The 19,504-nt window shown below is 42.8% G+C and overlaps 1 protein-coding gene across 1 annotated transcript in view; it reads right to left on the reverse strand.

The window, feature by feature from the left end:
- Positions 1–2,061: 2,061 nt before the first annotated feature.
- Positions 2,062–19,504, reverse strand: part of ddx43 (DEAD (Asp-Glu-Ala-Asp) box polypeptide 43) — a 66,308-nt gene continuing 48,865 nt past the window's right edge. The window contains exons 13-17 of the mRNA XM_073055361.1: positions 17,411–17,520; positions 7,435–7,573; positions 6,944–7,031; positions 3,739–3,876; positions 2,062–2,353 (exon numbers count right to left, since the gene is read on the reverse strand). Coding sequence (XP_072911462.1) covers positions 2,345–2,353; positions 3,739–3,876; positions 6,944–7,031; positions 7,435–7,573; positions 17,411–17,520 — 484 coding nt within the window. The 3' untranslated portion in view covers positions 2,062–2,344. The remainder of the gene's footprint in view (positions 2,354–3,738; positions 3,877–6,943; positions 7,032–7,434; positions 7,574–17,410; positions 17,521–19,504) is intronic.

The following is a 19,504-nucleotide window of genomic DNA, read 5'->3' on the forward strand; positions in this document are numbered from 1 at the left end:
ATTACTATTTATTTCTATGGGAAAAATTTGAGAGCGTTCCCAGACCCAAAAAATAACCTACAAAATCATGCCAAATAACACATAAAATCTAAAATAACAGTAACATAAAGTAAAAGCAGGAATGATATGATAAATACACAGCTTATATAAAGTAGATAGGGTACAAGAGAGAGCTTTTGGTACATTGGCCTTTATGAATACTCAATACTTTAAGAATCAAAGTATTGAGTATAAGAGTTGGAATGTTATGGTGAGGTTGTATAAGGCATTGGTGAGGCCGAATTTGGAGTATTGTGTGCAGTTTTGGTCACCGAATTACAGGAAGGATATTAAAACGGTTGAAAGAGTGCAGAGAAGGTTTACAAGGATGTTGCCGGGACTTGAGAAACTGAGTTACAGAGAAAGGTTGAATAGGATAAGACTTTATTCCCTGGAGCGTAGAAGAATGAGGGGAGATTTGATAGAGGTATATAAAATTATGATGGGTATAGATAGAGTGAGTGAATGCAAGCAGGCTTTTTCCACTGAGGTTAGTGGAGAAAAAAAACCAGAGGACATGGGTTAAGGGTGAAGGGAGAAAAGTTTAAGGGAACATTAGGGGGGGATTCTTCACACACAGAGCGGTGGGAGTGTGGAATGAGCTGCCAGATGAAGTGGTAAATGTGAGCTCACTTTTAACATTTAAAAAAAACTTGGACAGGTACATGGATGAGAGGTGTATGGAGGGATATGGTCCAGGTGCAGGTCAGTGGGATCAGGCAGAAAAATGGTACGGAACAGCCAAGAAGGGCCAAAAGGCCTGTTTCTGTGCTGTAATGTTCTATGGTTCTGCAATCATTACAGCACTGTCTAGTGTAGTGAAAATATCACTACGTAGCGTGTAATCTCACTATGTAGCGGAAGCAGTCTCAGCGGAAGTAGACTCTCCAGAAACCTTTAAGCTATGAAGCTGCCAAATCATACCAAATAACACACAAAAATACACAGCCTATATAAAGTAGAAATAATGTATGTACGGTGTAGTTTCACTCACTGGAATCGGGAAGATAGAAAGCACACTGATGGTGGTGTGTTAGGCTGAGTCGTCGGAGGTTGGGGTGCTTGGCAATTTTTTCCAATCAATTGCAGTCTCGTCACAGTTAAACACTTGCTTATACGAATAACCACCTTCTGTAATTATTTTCTTCGGTTCTGCTGGGAACTTTTCGGCAGCTTCAGTATCAACTAAAGCACTCTCTCCAGTAAACTTTAAGCTATGAAGCTGCCCTCGCCTCAGAAACCGATCATACCACCCATGATTACCTTTAAATTCCACTTTTGCAACACTTTCATCACCATCGTCCAGTGCTTTCTGTTTCAGCTTATTAAAAAGACTGACTGATTTCTCCTTATGTATAAGGTAACTTAATCGAACACCACGCTTTGTACACCCATCAATTCACTCAAGCAATAGAGTTTCCATTTTATCCATTATTGGATGCCGACTAAGAGAGACCACTTTGCTATCAGCAGAACCAACAGTAACATCAGCAGCTTTCAAGATTCTTTCACTTTGCATATAAATAGTGTGAATGGTTCAACGCGCAGACAATGCCCTTATTTTGTTCACCATGATCAAAACGCTTAATTATGTCCAGTTTTACGCTAAGTGTAACACCCTTACAAACTCTTTTAGGCTTTTCCGATACCTTAGAACTCATCTTGCTAACGGATGCAAAAATAAATCGACATAAAGCACAGATGCTCAGGGGCACGTGTTTAAGCAATGGCGGCTAGAATGCAGTTCTGGGGGAGGAGCACGCTGCCTTTTTTCGTAGAAGTGAAACACCTTCTGTTAGCAAAAACAGGTAACTAATGTAGGTCTTCAGTAACAGCAAGGTGTTGTAAAGCAAATGTTCGAAAAACGGGGGCCAGCTGTATGCCAAATGCATGAACTGTATCGGCATGAGGGTATTATGCTACAATAGGAAATCTGAACACAGGATGCTCCTGAACCTTAGATATAACATATTATACATTGACAAGTGTTTTTAAATATGAGTTCTATGTTTATTCACCTTTAAATAATATACAATAACTTTACAGAGCTAGCATCAACATACAGGGACAGCACACTCTGTCATAGGGTGGAACTACATTCACCACCTTTGCTAAGGAGCAGTCTCAGTAGAAATCAACATGTTTACCAAAAAAAAATCATCTAAAGAAAATATTTTCAAATAGTGAAAAGTGAAATGTAGTGTTCACATACTTTGGGTTAGGGTCTGGATAGGCACTTGCATTTTCCTGTGCAGCAGAATTCAGGTTTTATTTTTCCATTATAATAGATCACAGAGTCATCACTTTAGTTTCTCTGAAAAGATAAAAATTTGTATAAATTATCCCAATGTTGGGCTTTAATCAACTGAAATTCAAGAGAAAATCTGCAGATACTGGAAATCAAAGTAATACACACAAAATGCTGGAGGAACTCAGCAGTCCAGGCAGCATCTATGGAAAGAGTAAACAGTTGCTGTTTTGGGCCGAGACCCTTCATCAGGAGGGGTCTTAGCCCAAAACGATGACTGTTGACTCTTTTCCATAGATGCTGTCTGGCCTGCTAAGTTCCTCCAGTCAAAACACAAAAATACAACTGCAGATGCTGTGGATCAAAGAATACGTACACAACGCTGGAAGAACTCAGCAGGTCAGGCAGCATCCGTGAGAAAAGAGTAGCCAATGTTTCGGGCCAAGACCCTTCATCAGGAATGGGGGGAAGAGAGGGCCGATGCCCAGTAATAGAGATAGGGGAGGGGGTAGGGCCTAAAGGCGCCAGGTGGAAAACCAATCAGAGGAAAGATAAAGGGGGAGGGGGAGGGGATAAGCATGAAAGAACTGTAGAGATAAAGAAGCAGAAAGTTGAAAGGGGAAAGAGGCAGAGAGGGACCTGGGGTAGGGGAAGGGGGAGGGAATTACCGGAAATTGGAGAATTCAATGTTCACCAGGCTGGAGGCTACCCAGACGGTAGATGAGGTGTTGCTCCTCCAACCTGAGTTTGGCCTCATCATGGCAGTAGAGGAGGCCATGTATGGACATATCTAGATGGGAATGAGAGGCAGAGTTGAAGTGGGTGGCAACTGGGAGGTCCTGTCTATTGTGATGGACGGAGCATAGGTGCTCGACGAAGCGGTCCCCCAATCTACGTCGGGTCTCACCGATGTAGAGGAGGCCGCACCGGGAGCACCGGATGCGATAGACGACTCCAGCAGACTCACAGGTGAAGTGTTGCCTCACCTGGAAGGACTGTTTGGGGCCCGGAATGGTAGTAAGGGGGGAGGTGTGGGGACAGGTGTAGCATTTGCAGGGATAAGTGGGAGTTCTGTGGGGAGGGACCTGTGGACTAGGTGGTCGCGGAGGGAACAATCCCTGCGAAAGGCTGAGAGGGGTAGGGAGGGAAAGTTCCTCCAGTGTCTTGTGTGTAGCAACGAAAAATGCTTGCTTTTAATATTCACTATCATTCGAGGTAATTTTGAAGAAAAATAATCCTCAAATTTATGTTTCCTGACTTATTTCTTCCACTGAGAAAGACATCTTTCCCAGTGCAAGTGCCACCATCATTAGTTGTACTACAGTAATTTGGTCAGAGACCATCGCTAACAGTTAGCAAAAACAAAAGACTTAAATATCAAATTAAGGAATAACCTGATTTTTAAAGATGCACGGACACAGAACAGCTGGAATTGTGATTACTGATCTTACTTTGTTCCAGTCCCTGCGTCCACGCCTGTGGTCTCTGTGCCTTTCACTAGAGGAGGCTGCGATCTCCCGTTTGTACTCCTTCTTCATTCTGTCCTGCTTGTACCTCTCAGCCATCATCAGTAACTCTGCAGGAACTGGCTGCATGTGAGAAGTTACACAACTGAACAGGGTTGAGATAATGAAGCAAGAGAACAGACTCACATGGCTGACAGACACACATTAAGACAGGACTACAGCAGCTTACTGCATAGAATCCCTCCCAGCCATCTAACAATCTCTTTGACATCCTACCATCAGGCAGGAAGTATTGCAGCATTAGGTCAAGGACTATTAGGATAGGAAACAGCTTCTTCCCCCAGGCCACAAGGCTATTTAACTCCCTGCCACCACCCATCTCATCATGTGTGAAGCGCCAGTAGCGTTATATTATTTACTTTTTAACTTGAGTCATAAATGCACCTTACGCTAAATGTCAATCTTCTAGAATATATTTTATTATTTGTTAATTTATTTGTGATAATATTACTTTATGTGTTGTGTGTGAGCAATATGTGATGTGCTATGCAACTTGATATGGAGGAAATTTGTTTTGTTTGGTGGTATATATTTATATGGTTGAATGACAAACAAACTTGAATCAGACCCATTCATTCTGACTGATCTACATCTGAGTTTATAGCCTACACCTCTTCCATACCACCGCGCTATCCTTTCAGTAAACTCATTTATCTTTTTGTCTGTTTTCATCTTAACTATTTATCACGGTAGCAAGCTCTATATTCTTCCTAATCTTGAGTTAAAGCCTTTATCCATTGGATTTATTAATTGTCATATTTACAGCCAGCTGGTTGAGTAGTATCACAACAATGACCTTACACACAACACCAGTAAGACAAAAGAACCGATTGTGAAATGCAAGGGGAAGTTGGGAGAACACACACCAGTCCTCATTGAGGGGGTCGGCAGTTCAAAGGATGAGCAGTTTAAGCTCCTGGGTGTCTGCATTTCTGAAGATCTAACCTGTGGACAACATCTTGATGCAATTATGCATGTCAGTGGCTATACTTCATTAGAGGTCTGTGGAGATTAGGTATGTCTACAGCACATTTTCTACAGCGGTACTGTGCAGAGTATTCTAACTGGCTGCATCACAATCTGATGTGGAGGCTCCAATGCACAGAGTCGAATAAAGCTGCAGAGGGTTGTAAACTCAGCCAGCTCCATTATGGGCACTAGCCTACCTACCATCAAGAACATCTTCAATAGGCAATACGTCAAGAAGGCAGCATTCAACATCAAGGATCCCCACCATCCAGGACATGCCCTCTTCTCATTACTACCATCAGGGAGAAGGTACAGGAAACCTAAGAGGCATGCTAGATGTTTTATGAACATGAGCATTTCCGGAAGGGTCTGTTCTGGGACCCTCCTCTTTGTGATTTTTATAAATTACCTGGATGAGGAAGTAGAAGGGAGGGTGCCGATGACACAAAAGTTGGGGGTGTTATGGATACTCTAGAGGGTTGTCAGAGGTTACAATGCAAAATCGATAGGGTGCAGAACTGGGCAGATGGAGTTCAACCCAGATAAGTGTGAAATGGTTCATTTCGGTAAGTCAATTTTGAAGACAGAATATAATATTAATGGTAAGACTGGCAGTGTGGAGGATCAGCGAGATCTTGTGGTCCATGTCCATAGGACACTCAAAGCTGCTGCGCAGTTTGACAGTGTCAAGAAAGCCTAAGGTGTGTAGGATTGAGTTCAAGAGCCGTGAGGTAATGTTACAGCTATACAAGACCTTAGTTAGATCCCACTTGGAGTACTGTGTTCACTTCTGGTCACTATAGAGAGAGTGCAGAGGAGATTTACAAGGATGTTGCCTGGAATTGAAAGCATCCCTTTACGAGAATAGGCTGAGTGAACTTGGCCTTTTCTCATTGGAGTGATAGAGGATTAGAGGTGCATAAGATGATGAAGGGTATTGATCGTGTCTATAGCCAGAGGTTGTTTCTCAGGGCTGAAATGGCAAACATGAGGAGGCATAGTTTTAAGGTGCTTGGAAGTAAGTACAAGGTGGATGTCAGATGCAAGTTTTTCCACACAGAGAGTGGTAGGTGTGTGGAATGCACTGCCAGCGATGGTGGTAGAGGCAGACATGATAGGGTCCTTTAAGAGACTCTTAGATAAGTACACGGAGCATAGAAAAATAGACGGTTATGTGGTAGGGAAATTCTAGGCAGTTTCTAGAGTAGGTTACAAAATTGTGGGCTGAAGGGCCTGTAATATACTGTAGATTTCTGTTTCTAACATCTTCCCTTCTACCATAAGAATTTTGAATGAACCATGAACCTCACTAGTCGGTTTTTAAAATATTTCTTATTGTAACTTATCGTGATTTTTTTTGTATTGCACTGTACTGCTGTCGCAAAACAGCACATTTTATGATGCAAGTCAATGAATTAATTAATTAGAAATAGAGATTCTTATTAGAGAGTTCAATTAAATTAATTAGAGAGTCTTCGGACTGTGAGAGGAAACCGGAACACCTGGAGGAAACACACGTACTCATGGGAAGGACATACAAATGTTTTATAGACAGTGCTGGAATTAAACTCTGAACCCAGATGCCCTGAGCTGTAATAACATTACGCTAACTGCTACACTACCATGACACACTTCATCAGTGAATAACATTACTGATATTAAACCTGATTCTGATTCAGTCACTTTGGTTTCCCTCATAAATTGAACCTTATTTTGAAAATCTAACTAATCAAACCCTTTCATAATCTCACGTCCTCTATCAGGCCATGCTTCGGCCTTTAATGCTAGATACATTCTATTCAGTTCACCATTCACCATGACTGAATTATTTAATGAAAAGTTGGATTGGATGATTTGATAGTGCAACCCCAACTAAAAGGATTTTCCTTCATCTTATGTTATGTGATATGATCTTGAGATGAGAACATCCTATGAAAGATGAGGTGTAGAAGATACTTCACATCGTGTTAAACGTAGATCTCTCTTTTAAGCTTTTCAGCCATAAGTTGGGGCATCATTTCATCCAAACTCATTCAGTTTGCAACTGGTGCTCAGCATACACTAAAACAAAGCACCTTCACCTGCTCCTGATGGAATAGGAAAGCAAGTCGAACTGACCAATGAGTTACTGAAGTGTAATGCCAACAGAACTAAAATATACCTGACTCGATCGTTCCAGAATTGCAATCAACTCAGCAGCAAATCTCCAGTTGCTTCTTGTAACAAGTGTTACAGCTTCTCCCTTGCGCCTGAAAAGGGAACATTTCAAACAAAAGTGATTCCATAAAATCCTGGGGATCTGCATGAAGTACTGGGAATAGTACAACATTGAAGGAAGCTTACAACTTGGCCCTGTGAAAAGTGAAAGAGCCAGTAGTTGCTCCTGGTCAGAGGGACAATGGGCTGGCATTTTCATACCAATAATCCATGGGAATTAGCTGGTAGTAAACACAAGATAAGTGAAAGACTGGATAACCAACCACAAACACAAAGTACTGGAAAACCTGAATAACACAGAAGTGCTGGAGGAACTCAGCAGGTCAGGCAGCATTTACGAAGTGGGTATAAACAGTCAATGTTTCAGGCTGGTACCTTTCATCAGGTAACTCAGGGTTGGAACCAATGTCCACAGCAGCACAAAGCAATACCTACCCTGCTCTGCCGGTCCGTCCAATTCTGTGCACGTACTCTTCGATATTGCGAGGAAAGTCAAAATTGAATACGTGCGTGATATCGTGCACATCAAGGCCACGCGAAGCAAGATCTGTTGCGATAAGAATCCGAACTCTGCCTGTGGGGAAGAGGAACTTGCAGTCATTTTGAAGGAATCAAATGTATTTCTGAAAAACTCCTCCCTCACCACACACACACACACACTGGACTCAGCCCTCAACCTTTCCCACCCCACTCCAGACTCAGAACCCTACCCCTACCCCCACCATCTTTGTGGATTCAGTCTCTCTTATCATGTCCATGCCATTTCCTGACCCAGTGACCCTGAGCATGGTTCCCTGTCAACAGTGGTATGACAGGTTTTTGATGCTTTGTTTATGTGACATCAGCAACTCATCACCTTTTTGTGGCTGTTTAGGATCAGATACACAAAGTGTAACAGGGAGTGGATATCGGACCTCTGGAGAACAATGCTGGAGAGATAGTAATGGGGGACAATGAAATGGCGTATGAACTAAATAAGTATTTTGCATCAGTCTTCACTGTGGAAGACACTAGCAGTATGGTGGAAGCTCATCCAGGTGTCAGAGAACATGAAGTATGTGAGTGTAACGTTCTCGCTCGGGTGTAACGAAACCCAAATTAAACGTCGAGTTAAACCGTAGTCAATGAAAACAAGGTCGCAGTAAGATTAACCATTTACTGTTCACTCTTCACATTAACATATGGTGAAAACTGTTGATAAAACAATACAAGATTGGTACAGTGTTTGTTTCCTTCTAAATATCACATTTACATCATGAATACTTGCAAAGGTAAAACTACAATAACTACATTACATTAAAGTGCAGCATACAGTCAGAATCTACCTGCTCCATTGACTGCTTTAAATACACTTCAACACAAACTATCCCGACTCTTTAACTAACGAAAACATAAACCTTATCGACCGTCGTTACTTTTAACAGAATCAGCGTTAACATTTTAATTCAACATATCGATTATCTCATGACTTACAGCATTGCTTTCACTGTGTCTCTGGTGCGTAGAGAACAACCTTAACTTGCGCTGAACTGCCACATGTGAGTGCCCCCCACCCTTGCGTTTATCCCAAACCGGTATTTTCCCACAAGACGCGGCGAAACCGGATGTGACGTCATCGCAGCCGCGATATATTACAGACAAATGAATTTACTTAAACAATCCTAACTTTAACTAAAAAATGCTAACAAATTACTAAGCGAAAATATTATAAACTAAATAACTGCCATAAAGGCAGCACACTCCCCGCTTGACCTTCGAAAGGTCACAATGAACATACTACAAAACTTCAGTCTCTAAATCAGTCATTAGGTAGAAGTAGAATGACTTCTGTAACTGGCCTTTGGTAAATTTTCACATCGCCTTGGTCGATAGTTTTCAACTCAACTTTCCTGACATGTCCATCCCTACTAGGGAATGTGGCAGTGATTCTGGCCATTGGCCAGCAGTTGCGGGCGATTTGCTTGTCCCTGAGCAGGACTAAATCTCCAACTTGAAGGTTCCTGCGGGGTTCTGTCCACTTTTGTCTGTGTTGCAACAAAGGTAGATATTCCTGTCTCCAACGAGACCAGAATCGATTTGCCAGGGCCTGGACCTGTCTCCATTGCTTTGTGTACAAATCCTTATCAGAGAAGTCCCCTGGTGGAGGGGCAGCTCCTGCCTTCTGCGTAAGGAGCATTGATGGTGAGAGTATGAAGGGGTTTTCCGGGTCAGAAGACACAGGAAGGAGTGGTCGTGCATTCATAATGGCTGTGACCTCTGCCATTAGTGTGCACAGTACCTCGTGGGTCAATCGGGTGCGTTGCTGCATCTCCGGTTTCCTTTTCAGGGTTTTTTGCAAGGACGTGAACCGCTTGACTGCCTGCTCTTTGTTGTTTGGCAAGCACTGACGTGGTTCTCTGAAAGGTAGTGGGGCGACCCCACTATTTGCTTTGTCTCTGAAGACCTTGGTGTCCTCTGTTTTTAAGAAGATGGCGTCTTGAGCCGATGGAGCAAGTTTATTATCATGCTCCGTTTGAGCAAAGACTGACTGACCCAGCATCTTGTCAGTTACTTTGCGCTTGTTAAAGCCTTGTTGTGCTTCCTGGACACACATGGAACTTGTGCGGGGTTGAAGAATCGAATGGCGGCTACTCTCTAGCACATTGGTCTTGAGTGTGTTAACCGTCGATTTGTGTATGTTGCCAGGGCACACCTCTCCTATCACCACCCAGCCCAGATCCAGGCGTTGCGCAAAGGGGGCGTTGTGTGGTCCATCTACCTGCTGCCTAACCTTGTGTACCCGGAGAACATCTCTCCCTAATAGCAGGAGTATTTCTGCTTTTGGATCTAGCTCTGGGATGTGTTTGGCGATGTGGTGGAGATGTGGCTGGTGTAGCACCGCACTTGGCGTCGGGATCTCAGTGCGGTTATTCAAGATTTCATCGCACTCTAAGAGTGGAGGGAGACAGTTGAGGACTTTACCATCCAGGGACTCGATCTGGAAGCCTTCAGCCTTCCTTCCGTAAGTTTTCATGTTGCCTGAGCAAGTTCTAAGGTAGTATGGGAACTGCTCACTCTCAATGTTGAACAAGTTAAAGAACTCTGGACTGACTAGCGAGCGATTGCTCTGATCATCCAGAATTACGTAGGCTTTGATGGCCTTGTCTTTGGCTCCCTTAGGGTACACCTTAGTGAGACAGATCTTTGAACACGAACGGCTTGACTGAGCTTGACTGCAAACTTCTGTACAGCTCGAGCTGACAACAGTTGTCCTGGAGTGAGCTTCTCCCTCCCCGCCGTCCTGTTGTGGGGGTGAAGGAGCGTTGTCGGTTCGCGGTAACGGGCCGGGATGCATGGCCCCATCGTGATTAGTGCTATTACATTCCGGGCACTTCACGGCGATAGTACACTCTCTAGCAAGGTGAGAGGTTGAGGAACAGCATTTAAAACATATTCTTTTCTCCTTGAGAAGGGCCTTCCTCTCTTCAAGAGGTTTTTCCCTAAACGTTCTGCATTTCTTGAGGGGGTGGGGTTTGTTATGCAATGGACAATTCTTGCTAGGGTCGTTGTTAGTTGTAAAGACTTCAGTCTTAAGCACTGAGACTGGTTTAATAATGTTGAAATTATTCGGAGAGGATTTATCTGGCTTGGTGTAAATTGTACTGCTTCCTGGACCTATGAGGCTAGGATCATTTCGCTTCTTCGCCTCCTTGCACACAAACCTAGTGAAATACTCAAAGGGAGGGAATCGACCTCTGTGATCTTCCTTGTACTCTGAGGCAACGGACAACCACCTGTCCTGCAGCCCCAATGGAAGTTTGTCCACGATTTGTCTAATCCCGGTTGGAGTGTCTAGGTATACTAGACCAGCTGAGTAGCCATCTTCTTTGGCGCCTTGAATCTCCATGAGTAAATCTCTGAATTCTCTTAGCTTAGTGTGGTCCTTGGCTGACACCTTAGGAAAATTTCCCAAACGTTGGCATAGCGCCGCTTCAATAATTTCGGGGGCCCCATAGCCCTCCTGAAGTCTCTCCCATGCTTTCTTCAATGCTAGCTCGGGTTTATTGATGTACACTGAACGTATGCGTCTCACCTGTTCGCATGATTCTTTTCCCAGCCATTTCGCCATAAGATCCAACTTCTGGGTTGCTCTGAGCTGGACTCCGTCGATAGCGTTGGTAAATGTGGAGTGCCATGCACGGTAATTTTCAGGTTTATCGTCGAACTGGTATAGTCCTGAAGTGACGGGATCCCGTTGTGCTAAATACCGTGCTACGGGTTCGACTGCAAGTGGCATGCGGGCTGAGGAAACATGACTGCGGGTATACGACTGAGGGCGTACATCTGTTATGGAATTTGCTGTTCTGGACTTGGTCTTTGCCCCTCTTCTGCCCAAATCTGGTAAGTTTGGTGTCGAGAAGTACTTGTCGTGAGCCCTTTCATTCCTGGATTCGTCGCGGAGTTGCATGCGTAAATTGATTTCCTCGGATGGATGTGATGCGGTCGGGCCTCTCTGAGACTCCTCATGAAGTGGGACGTTAGCAAATGAGTGTGGAGCGGAAGAACGAGTCTTCCAGTTTATTTGAGATTGGACATAGTCTCTTGTGCGTTCCAACCTGATCTTTTCTGAAGTAGATTTTCCGTCAACCGGATCATGCATTTCTTCAGCATCTTCTATTAACTCTGCTTCCACCCTGGCAGCTGCTGCTTCTCGTTCTAGCTTCAGCACTTCTAACTTTGCCTCTACCCTTTTTCTTTCCAACTGGTTTTCGGCTTCTCTGGCAGCCTTTTTCCTCTTGTTTTCGGCTTCTCTGGCAGCCTCTTTCCTCTTGTTTTCGGCTTCTCTGGCAGCCTCTTCCTTCTGGTTTTCGGCTTCTCTGGCAGCCTTTTTCCTCTTGTTTTCGGCTTCTCTGGCAGCCTCTTCCTTCTGGTTTTCGGCTTCTTTGGCAGCCGCTTCCATTTTTATTTCTACTTCTCGTTTGGCAAAGCGCGCTCGCAATTTGGCGACTTCTGCTTTAGCTCTTGCTTGGGTGGCCTTACTTGATGCCCTACTGCCCCTGTCGCAGGATGGCAACGACTTGATGCTGGACCGAGTTGTCATTGCTGCACTTGAAACACCTGATAATGCCGCTTTTTCACTGTAACGTTCTCGCTCGGGTGTAACGAAACCCGAATTAAACGTCGAGTTAAACTGTAGTCAATGAAAACAAGGTCGCAGTAAGATTAACCATTTACTGTTCACTCTTCACATTAACGTATGGTGAAAACTGTTGATAAAACAATTGCGTTTATCCCAAACCGGTATTTTCCCACAAGACGCGGCGAAACCGGATGTGACATCATCGCAGCCGCGATATATTACAGACAAATGAATTTACTTAAACAATCCTAACTTTAACTAAAAAATGCTAACAAACAAATTACTAAGCGAAAATATTATAAACTAAATAACTGCCATAAAGGCAGCACAGTGAGGTTACCACAACTAAAGAGAAGGTTCTAAGAAAACCTGAAAGGTCTAAACCAGATGGTATACACTCTAGAATTCTGAAAGAGGTGGCTGAAGAGATCGTGGAGGCATTAGTAATGATCTTTCAAGAATCACTAGATTCTGGAATGGTTCTGGAAAACTGGAAAATTGCAAACGTCACTCCACTCTTCAAGAAGAGAGAGAGGCACAAGGAAGAAACTATAGACCAGTTAGTTTGCTCTCAATGGTTGGGAAGATGTTGGAGTTGATTATTAAGGACGAAGTCTCAGGATACTTAAAGGCACATGATAAAATAGGCCATGGTCAGCATGGTTTCCTTAAGGGAAAATCTTGCCTGACAAATCTGTTGGAATTCTTTGTAGAAATAAGCAGGATACAGAAAGGAGAATCAGTTGTGTATCTGGATTTTCAGAAGGTCTTTGACAAGGTTCCACATGAGGTTGCTTAACAAACTATGAGCCCATGGTATTACATGGAAGATTCTAGCATGGATAAAGCAGTAGCTGATTGGCAGGAGGCAAAAAGTGAGAATAAATGGAGCTTTTTCTGTTGGCTGCCAGTGTCTAGTGGTGTTCCATAGGGGTCTGTGGTGAGACGGATTCTTTTTACATTATCTGTCAATGGCTTGGATGATGGAATTGATGGCTTTGTTGCAAAGTTTGCCAGATGATGTGAAGATAGGTGGAGGGGCAGGTAGTTTTGAGGAAGTAGGCTACAGAAGAACTTAGACAGTTTAGGAGAATGGGCAAAGAAATGGCAGATGGAATAGTGTCAGGAAATGTGTGGTCATGCACTTTAGTAGAAGAAACAAAAGGAGTGACTTTTCTAAATGGAGAAAAAAAAATGAGGTGCAAAGGGATTTGAGAGTCCTTGCAGAGGATTCCCTAAAGGCTAACTTACAAGTTGAGTCTGTGGTGAGGAAGGCAAATGCAATGTTAGCATTCATTTCAAAAGGACTAGAATATTAAAGCAAGGACGTAGTATTGATACTTTATAAGGTGTCACTTTTAGTATTGAGAGTAGGTTTGGGTCCCTTATTTTAGAAAGGATGTGCTGAAACTGGAGAGGGTGCAAAGGAGATTCATAAAATTGATTCCAGGATTGAATAGCTTGTCATATGAAGAGCGTCTGATGGCTCTAGGCCTGTATTCACTAGAATTCAGAAGAATGAGGGGTGACCTCATAGAAACCTATCGAATGGTGAAAAGGCCTTGATAGAGTAGATGTGGAGAGGATGTTTCCTATGGTGGGAAAATCTAAGACCAGAGGACACAGCCTCAGAATAGAGAGCTGTCTTTTTGGAATGGAGATGAGGAGGAATTTCTTTAGCCAGAGAATGGTGAGTCTGTGGAATTAGTTGCCACAAGGAGCTATGGAGGAGAATCTTATGTATTTTTAAGGGAGAGGTTGATAGATGCTTGATCGGTCAGGGCATGAAGGAATATGGGGGGGAGGGGGGTGGAAAGGTAGGAGATTGGGACGGAGAGGAAAAATGGATCAGCCATGATGAAATGGCGGACAGACTCAATGGACCAAATACCTAATTCTGCTCCTATATCTTATGGTCTTATGGAAATGCATTTGATCGACACATTTCACTGTATATTTTTATGTATATCTGAAAAATAAAGCTAACCTTTATAAGTCATTACTGTTCTGAAGAAATGGTGGCTGGTGTGAGGACTAATGAGAGGCCGTCTCAGAGTGCCATGGGAAGAGCTGAGGTCTAGCATCGATCACACAATACTTACCTTTATAAATAATCACAGTATCATGGAGTAATAAGATCTGGGAAGAAGTCAGAGGCTTAACACGCTCTTCACAATCAGTGCCTATCAACTCCAAAACTATCACATCAATAAACTAGCACCGCTAAAAATTTCACCACAAGCAGTTATTCAGTGGGTCTAGTCCTAAATGACATAGGAACAGAATTAGGCCATTCAGCCCATCATGGCTGCTCCACCATTCAGCCATGGCTGATTTATTTTCCTTCTCAACCCCATTCTCCTGCATTCCCCACACAACCTTTAAAGTACTTAATAATTAAGAATCTATTAACCCCCACTTTAAATACACCCAATGACTTGACATCTGCGGCAATGAATTCCACAGATTCACCACCCTCTGGCTAAAGAGATTCCTCCTCATTTGTGATGGAGGGCATTTTGTAAACAAACACACTGACTCACTCGTCATTCTGCTGTCTTCCCTGGTATATTCTCAGAATGAGGTCATTGCTTTGCTGGTGCTTATGCATGGGAGGGGGGAGCTGAGGGGTGGGGGCTTTGGGGTTCTAACATTTAACCATCATTCATTCTTTGGGGCACTCCTCTGACATTAAATGTACCTATTGAAACTAGTGAAACCTATAAAACTGAACTGATGCACTTGAGTTGACGTTATGGTGCCTTTCCTGCCATACACAACAGAAATATTCAATTTCTTTAGTAACTGGGATGTGCAAGTGTGTATATGTTGTTTGTATATTGTATTTCAGATAGATACTTCTGTTAATTTTGTAATATGATTGTAACTACATTGTGAGGTGCATCATATTCTAATTCATGTTTAGTCTCAAGTTCTTTGTGGGTAATTAAAGATGGGTAATTAAAAATGAGGGTCGCTGCCCTCAGTAGGAGGGAGATCAGGGCTGCCGGGAATATACACTGGACCAAAATAGAATGGAACTATTATTGTGTTTCCTGGTAGTTATTCTTTGGCAGTTTTCTTTTCACTATTTTTGATAATTTTTGTAATTTTTATTTTTGGCCACCCAATAAACACCCTTACATGAAAAGGCTAAACAACTCCAGCCAGTTTTCCTTTAGTCACAACCCCAAAATCTAACATTTCTTTTTAAAATGGACATCCTTGCATTCTGAGACTATGTCTTTTGGTCCTGAACTTCCTTACTATCGGAATCATCCTCTGCATGCCCACTTAATCTTCTAAACTCCACTGAGTACAGGCCCAGACCCATGAAATTAGAGGAAAGTGTAGAGGGTGTTGGAGGAGGCAGATAAAATAGGGACATTTAAGAAACTCTTAGATAGGCACATGGATGATATCAAAAATGGACAATTTTGTAGGAGGGAAGGATTAGATTAATCTTAGAGCAAGTTAGAAGGTTGGCATAATATCATAGGCTGAATTGCCTGTATAGTGCAATAGTGTTTTATGTTCTCTTACTTTCCAGTGATGTCATCTACAGACTTGTTATATCACGTTATAAAATCTCCTGCCTTTTGACTCTCCTCCTCTGCTCTCATCACATCACATCCTAGGTTCAGGATCCTCCATTCTTCCTCTGCGTGGTCCACACCACAGCTCCTCCTGAACATTCTGCCTTCCTAATTCTCGCATACAGATTTCAACAGCATAGCCTCTCACAGCAAACAATTCCTCAGTCCCAGCAAAGGGGAAGTAATACAACTTGTCAGAATACTTTATTTACAAGAATATTCAAAGCACTATAAAGAATATTAATATTAATTTTATATTAATATAAAAGAATATTAATGGTGACTCTTGGCAGTGTGGAGGATCTGAAAGATCTTGGGGTCCGTGTCCATAGGACACTCAAAGCTGCTGCGCAGGTTGACAGTGTTGTTAAGAAGGCGTATGTTGTGTTGGCATTCATCAACCATGGGATTGAATTCAAGAGCCGTGAGGTAATGTTACAACAATGTAAGACCTTGGTCAGACCCCACCTGGAGTACTGCGTTCAGTTCTGGTCACCTCACTACAGGAAGGATGTGGATACTACAGAGAGAATGTTGCCTGGATTGGAGGGCATACCTTATGCAAATAGGTTGAGTGAACTTGGCTTTTTCTCCTTGGAGCGACGGAGGATGAAAGGTGACCTGATCGAGGTGTATAATATGATGAGGGGCACTGATCATGTGGATAGCCAGAGGTTTACATGAGGATGCATAGTTTTAAAGTGCTTGGAAATAGGAACAAAGGGTTTGTCGGGGATGAGTTTTTCACACAGAGTGGTGGGTGCATGGAATGCACTGCCAGCGGCAGTGGTGGAAGCAGATAAAATAGGGTATTTTAAGAGCCTCTTAGATAGGTACATGTAGCTTAGAAAAATAGAGGGCTATACGCCAGGGAAATTCTAGGCAGTCTCTAGAGTAAGTTACATGGTCGGCACAACATTATGGGCCTAAGGGCCTGTAATGTGCTGTAGATTTCTATGTTCAGCCAAGAAAGGGCTGTTTGAATAGATAGGGTGGTCGGAGATCAGGAAGATTATTTGATCAGTGCTTTAGCAATACATCTAAACTGTGCCGACAACCCAATCTCCTCAAATTTTTTTCTTTAAGTTAAAATAAGTATTGAGACAACTTGAGGCTCTTTTAATTGCTTTCCATTGAGTTTGGGGGAGACTAGAACTAAAAGCCATGGATTAAGTGTTATGGTGAAATACTTAAGGGGAATCTGAGGGGGGAGCTTCTTCACTCCTGGTGGGAGTGTGGAATGAGCTGTCAATGGAATGGTGGATGCGGTTTTGATTTCAACATTTAAGAGAAGTTTGGGCAAGTACATGGATGGGAGAGGTATGGAGAGCTATGGTCCAAGTGTGGGTTGATGGGACTCGGTAGAATAACAGTTTAGCATGGACTAGATGGGCCGAAGGGCCTACTTCAGCAGTGTGGTAGTGCTCCAATAATCTGTTCTTGAGTTTGGTTACATGACATAATTTATGATCACTTGTTGGGCATCCTCACACATTTGGTGACAAGTTAACAAACTTCACATTACGAGGTAAGCAAGGAAGTATCGTAGAAAGATGAAAAATGAAAAAGCTAAATCTAATCATTTTGAGGTTCAGCAATTGCTCTGTTTTTCCCTAACAGTGCATAAATCTTATGTAATGGATAAATACCTCAACCCAAAATGATTTGTGACATCAGAAATCATCCTTTAACATACCTTCTTTGAAATCACTGAGTGCCTGTTCTCGGTCACACTGTTCCCGATCACCGTGAAGAGATTGGACTGGGATCCCCTGGAGGCTGAAGTCACTTGATAAGTCATCAGCTCTAGAACAAGGTAAATTTACAACATCAATCCGCCTTCATCAAAAAAACAACTCAGTCTCAGTGGTTTTGTATGCCACCCTGTTGAAAATGTGAACAAGTGGTAGTACAGTTTCACCCGCACTGACCTCCATTGTCAAGAACTCTGCACAGGCTAATTGATAACTCAGGGTAGTATTGGTTCCATCATTTTCTTTCTTGGGTAAAATACTACATGTTAAATTAACAAACAATTGGTTACTTCTTGCCATATTGGAGCTAAACATTTGTTCTCATGGCATTAAGACTGATAGTTTCATTGTGGGTCTTGAGGCATCTGTATGTCTCCCAACCCTTTCCACATGATGAACAGGCCCTTGAGCCCACAATGCTTGCTGAACCATTTAATTAGTAATCAAATGGCCAACTAAACTAATCCATTCTGCCCACACAATGTTCATATCCTTACATTTCCCTAACATTTATGTGCCTATGTAAACATCTCTTTGATGCACCATCAATAACTCTCGGAGATGGGAGGCGAACGATAGGCTTTTATTAGCAGCAAAAAGGAGCACAGCATCTCGGAGACTGAGGGAGGAGCAGTGCCCCAATCGCCTTTATACAGGGGTCTGTGGGAGGAGCCACAGGAGCAGTCAGCAGAGGGGCGTGTCCAGACAGGTATACATAGTTTACCACACTCTTAAAAGCCCTTAAAGCAGCGGCCTCTACCACCAGCCCCAGGCACAGCATTCCAGGCATCCACCACTCTGTAAAAAAAAACTTGTCCCTCATATTTCCTTTGAACCTACCCCCTCACCTTAAATGCATGCACTCTGGTATGAGACAATTCAACCCTGGGAAAAAGATACTGTTCTCTCTATCTATGCCTCTCAACCTTATAAACCTCTATCAGATCTGCCCTCAGCCTCTGCCACTCCAGAGAGAACGACTCAAATTTGTTGTTATAGCACATCCCCTCTAATCCAGGCAGCATTCTGGTACTTGAATCTGGCTATTTTATTGTTTAAATGTTATCAATGTAATTTCTGTTCATTTCTAGTCTGGTATGAGAAGACCATAACTAATTTCTAGTCTGCTCAGTTCTTTCTGGCCAACAGTTAGAAGAGCAAAGTAGTATCAAAAGAAGTACAGTCTACAAATTAGTGAATTCAAATGAATCAAGAGCAGTGGAAGTAGACAAGCCAATTGTCTTTGTTCTTGCCATGTGCTTGAAAGAGATGGAGGCTGCCATTTTGTGAAGCTGCTAACTTCCATCTTGTGAACTGTTTGAGAACTGATCCTTGCTCTGGGATAATCTAATTAGAGCAACTAAATGTGGACACAAGGAGTTTCTGCTATTGACCTGTTAAACCCAAGACCATTCTTTGGTAAGCTGTGTATTGTGTATAATGGCAGGTTTTCAGAGGTAATCTCGTTACCTTGGTCCAGTGGTTTGAACCAGCATCAAGGAGAACATAAGTCACCCAAGGCATGAAGCTGTGTAGCCTTCGGACCAGAGGTAATAAGGTGTTTTAGATCAGTCAGATGACCCATAGCCAACAACAATGAAATGCAACATTTGAACTGGTACGGAATAAATATAAAAGTAGACTCTTTGAATGCAAAATAGTGACAACTCTCCAATCACCAGAAACCATCACGGATGTGGAGTACCCCACGGATATGTGGAGATTGGGGTGGGACCATGAGGAACACATGGCTAGCACAGACCCCTTTTACTAGTATAACCTTTTCTATTCTTTAATTGTTATTGGAAGGTCAGGAAAACTTAGGTCTACACACAGGTATTTTGTTGTGTAAATTTACATGCCCTTCCATTGAGGCTATTTGTCGGTAATTATAGATTCTCTGTGTCTCTCTGATCATTATTATTAAGGGGTAGATCCTTGTAAAAACACTTGATTAAACAGCCATAAGCAAGCTTATGCCTCTTTCTAGACCTCCGAAGAACCCTTGGATTGCAAAAGCACTAGAATCCAAGAGA

Source organism: Hemitrygon akajei, chromosome 9 (assembly GCF_048418815.1).
Source record: "Hemitrygon akajei chromosome 9, sHemAka1.3, whole genome shotgun sequence".
Taxonomy (NCBI): Eukaryota; Metazoa; Chordata; class Chondrichthyes; order Myliobatiformes; family Dasyatidae; genus Hemitrygon; species Hemitrygon akajei.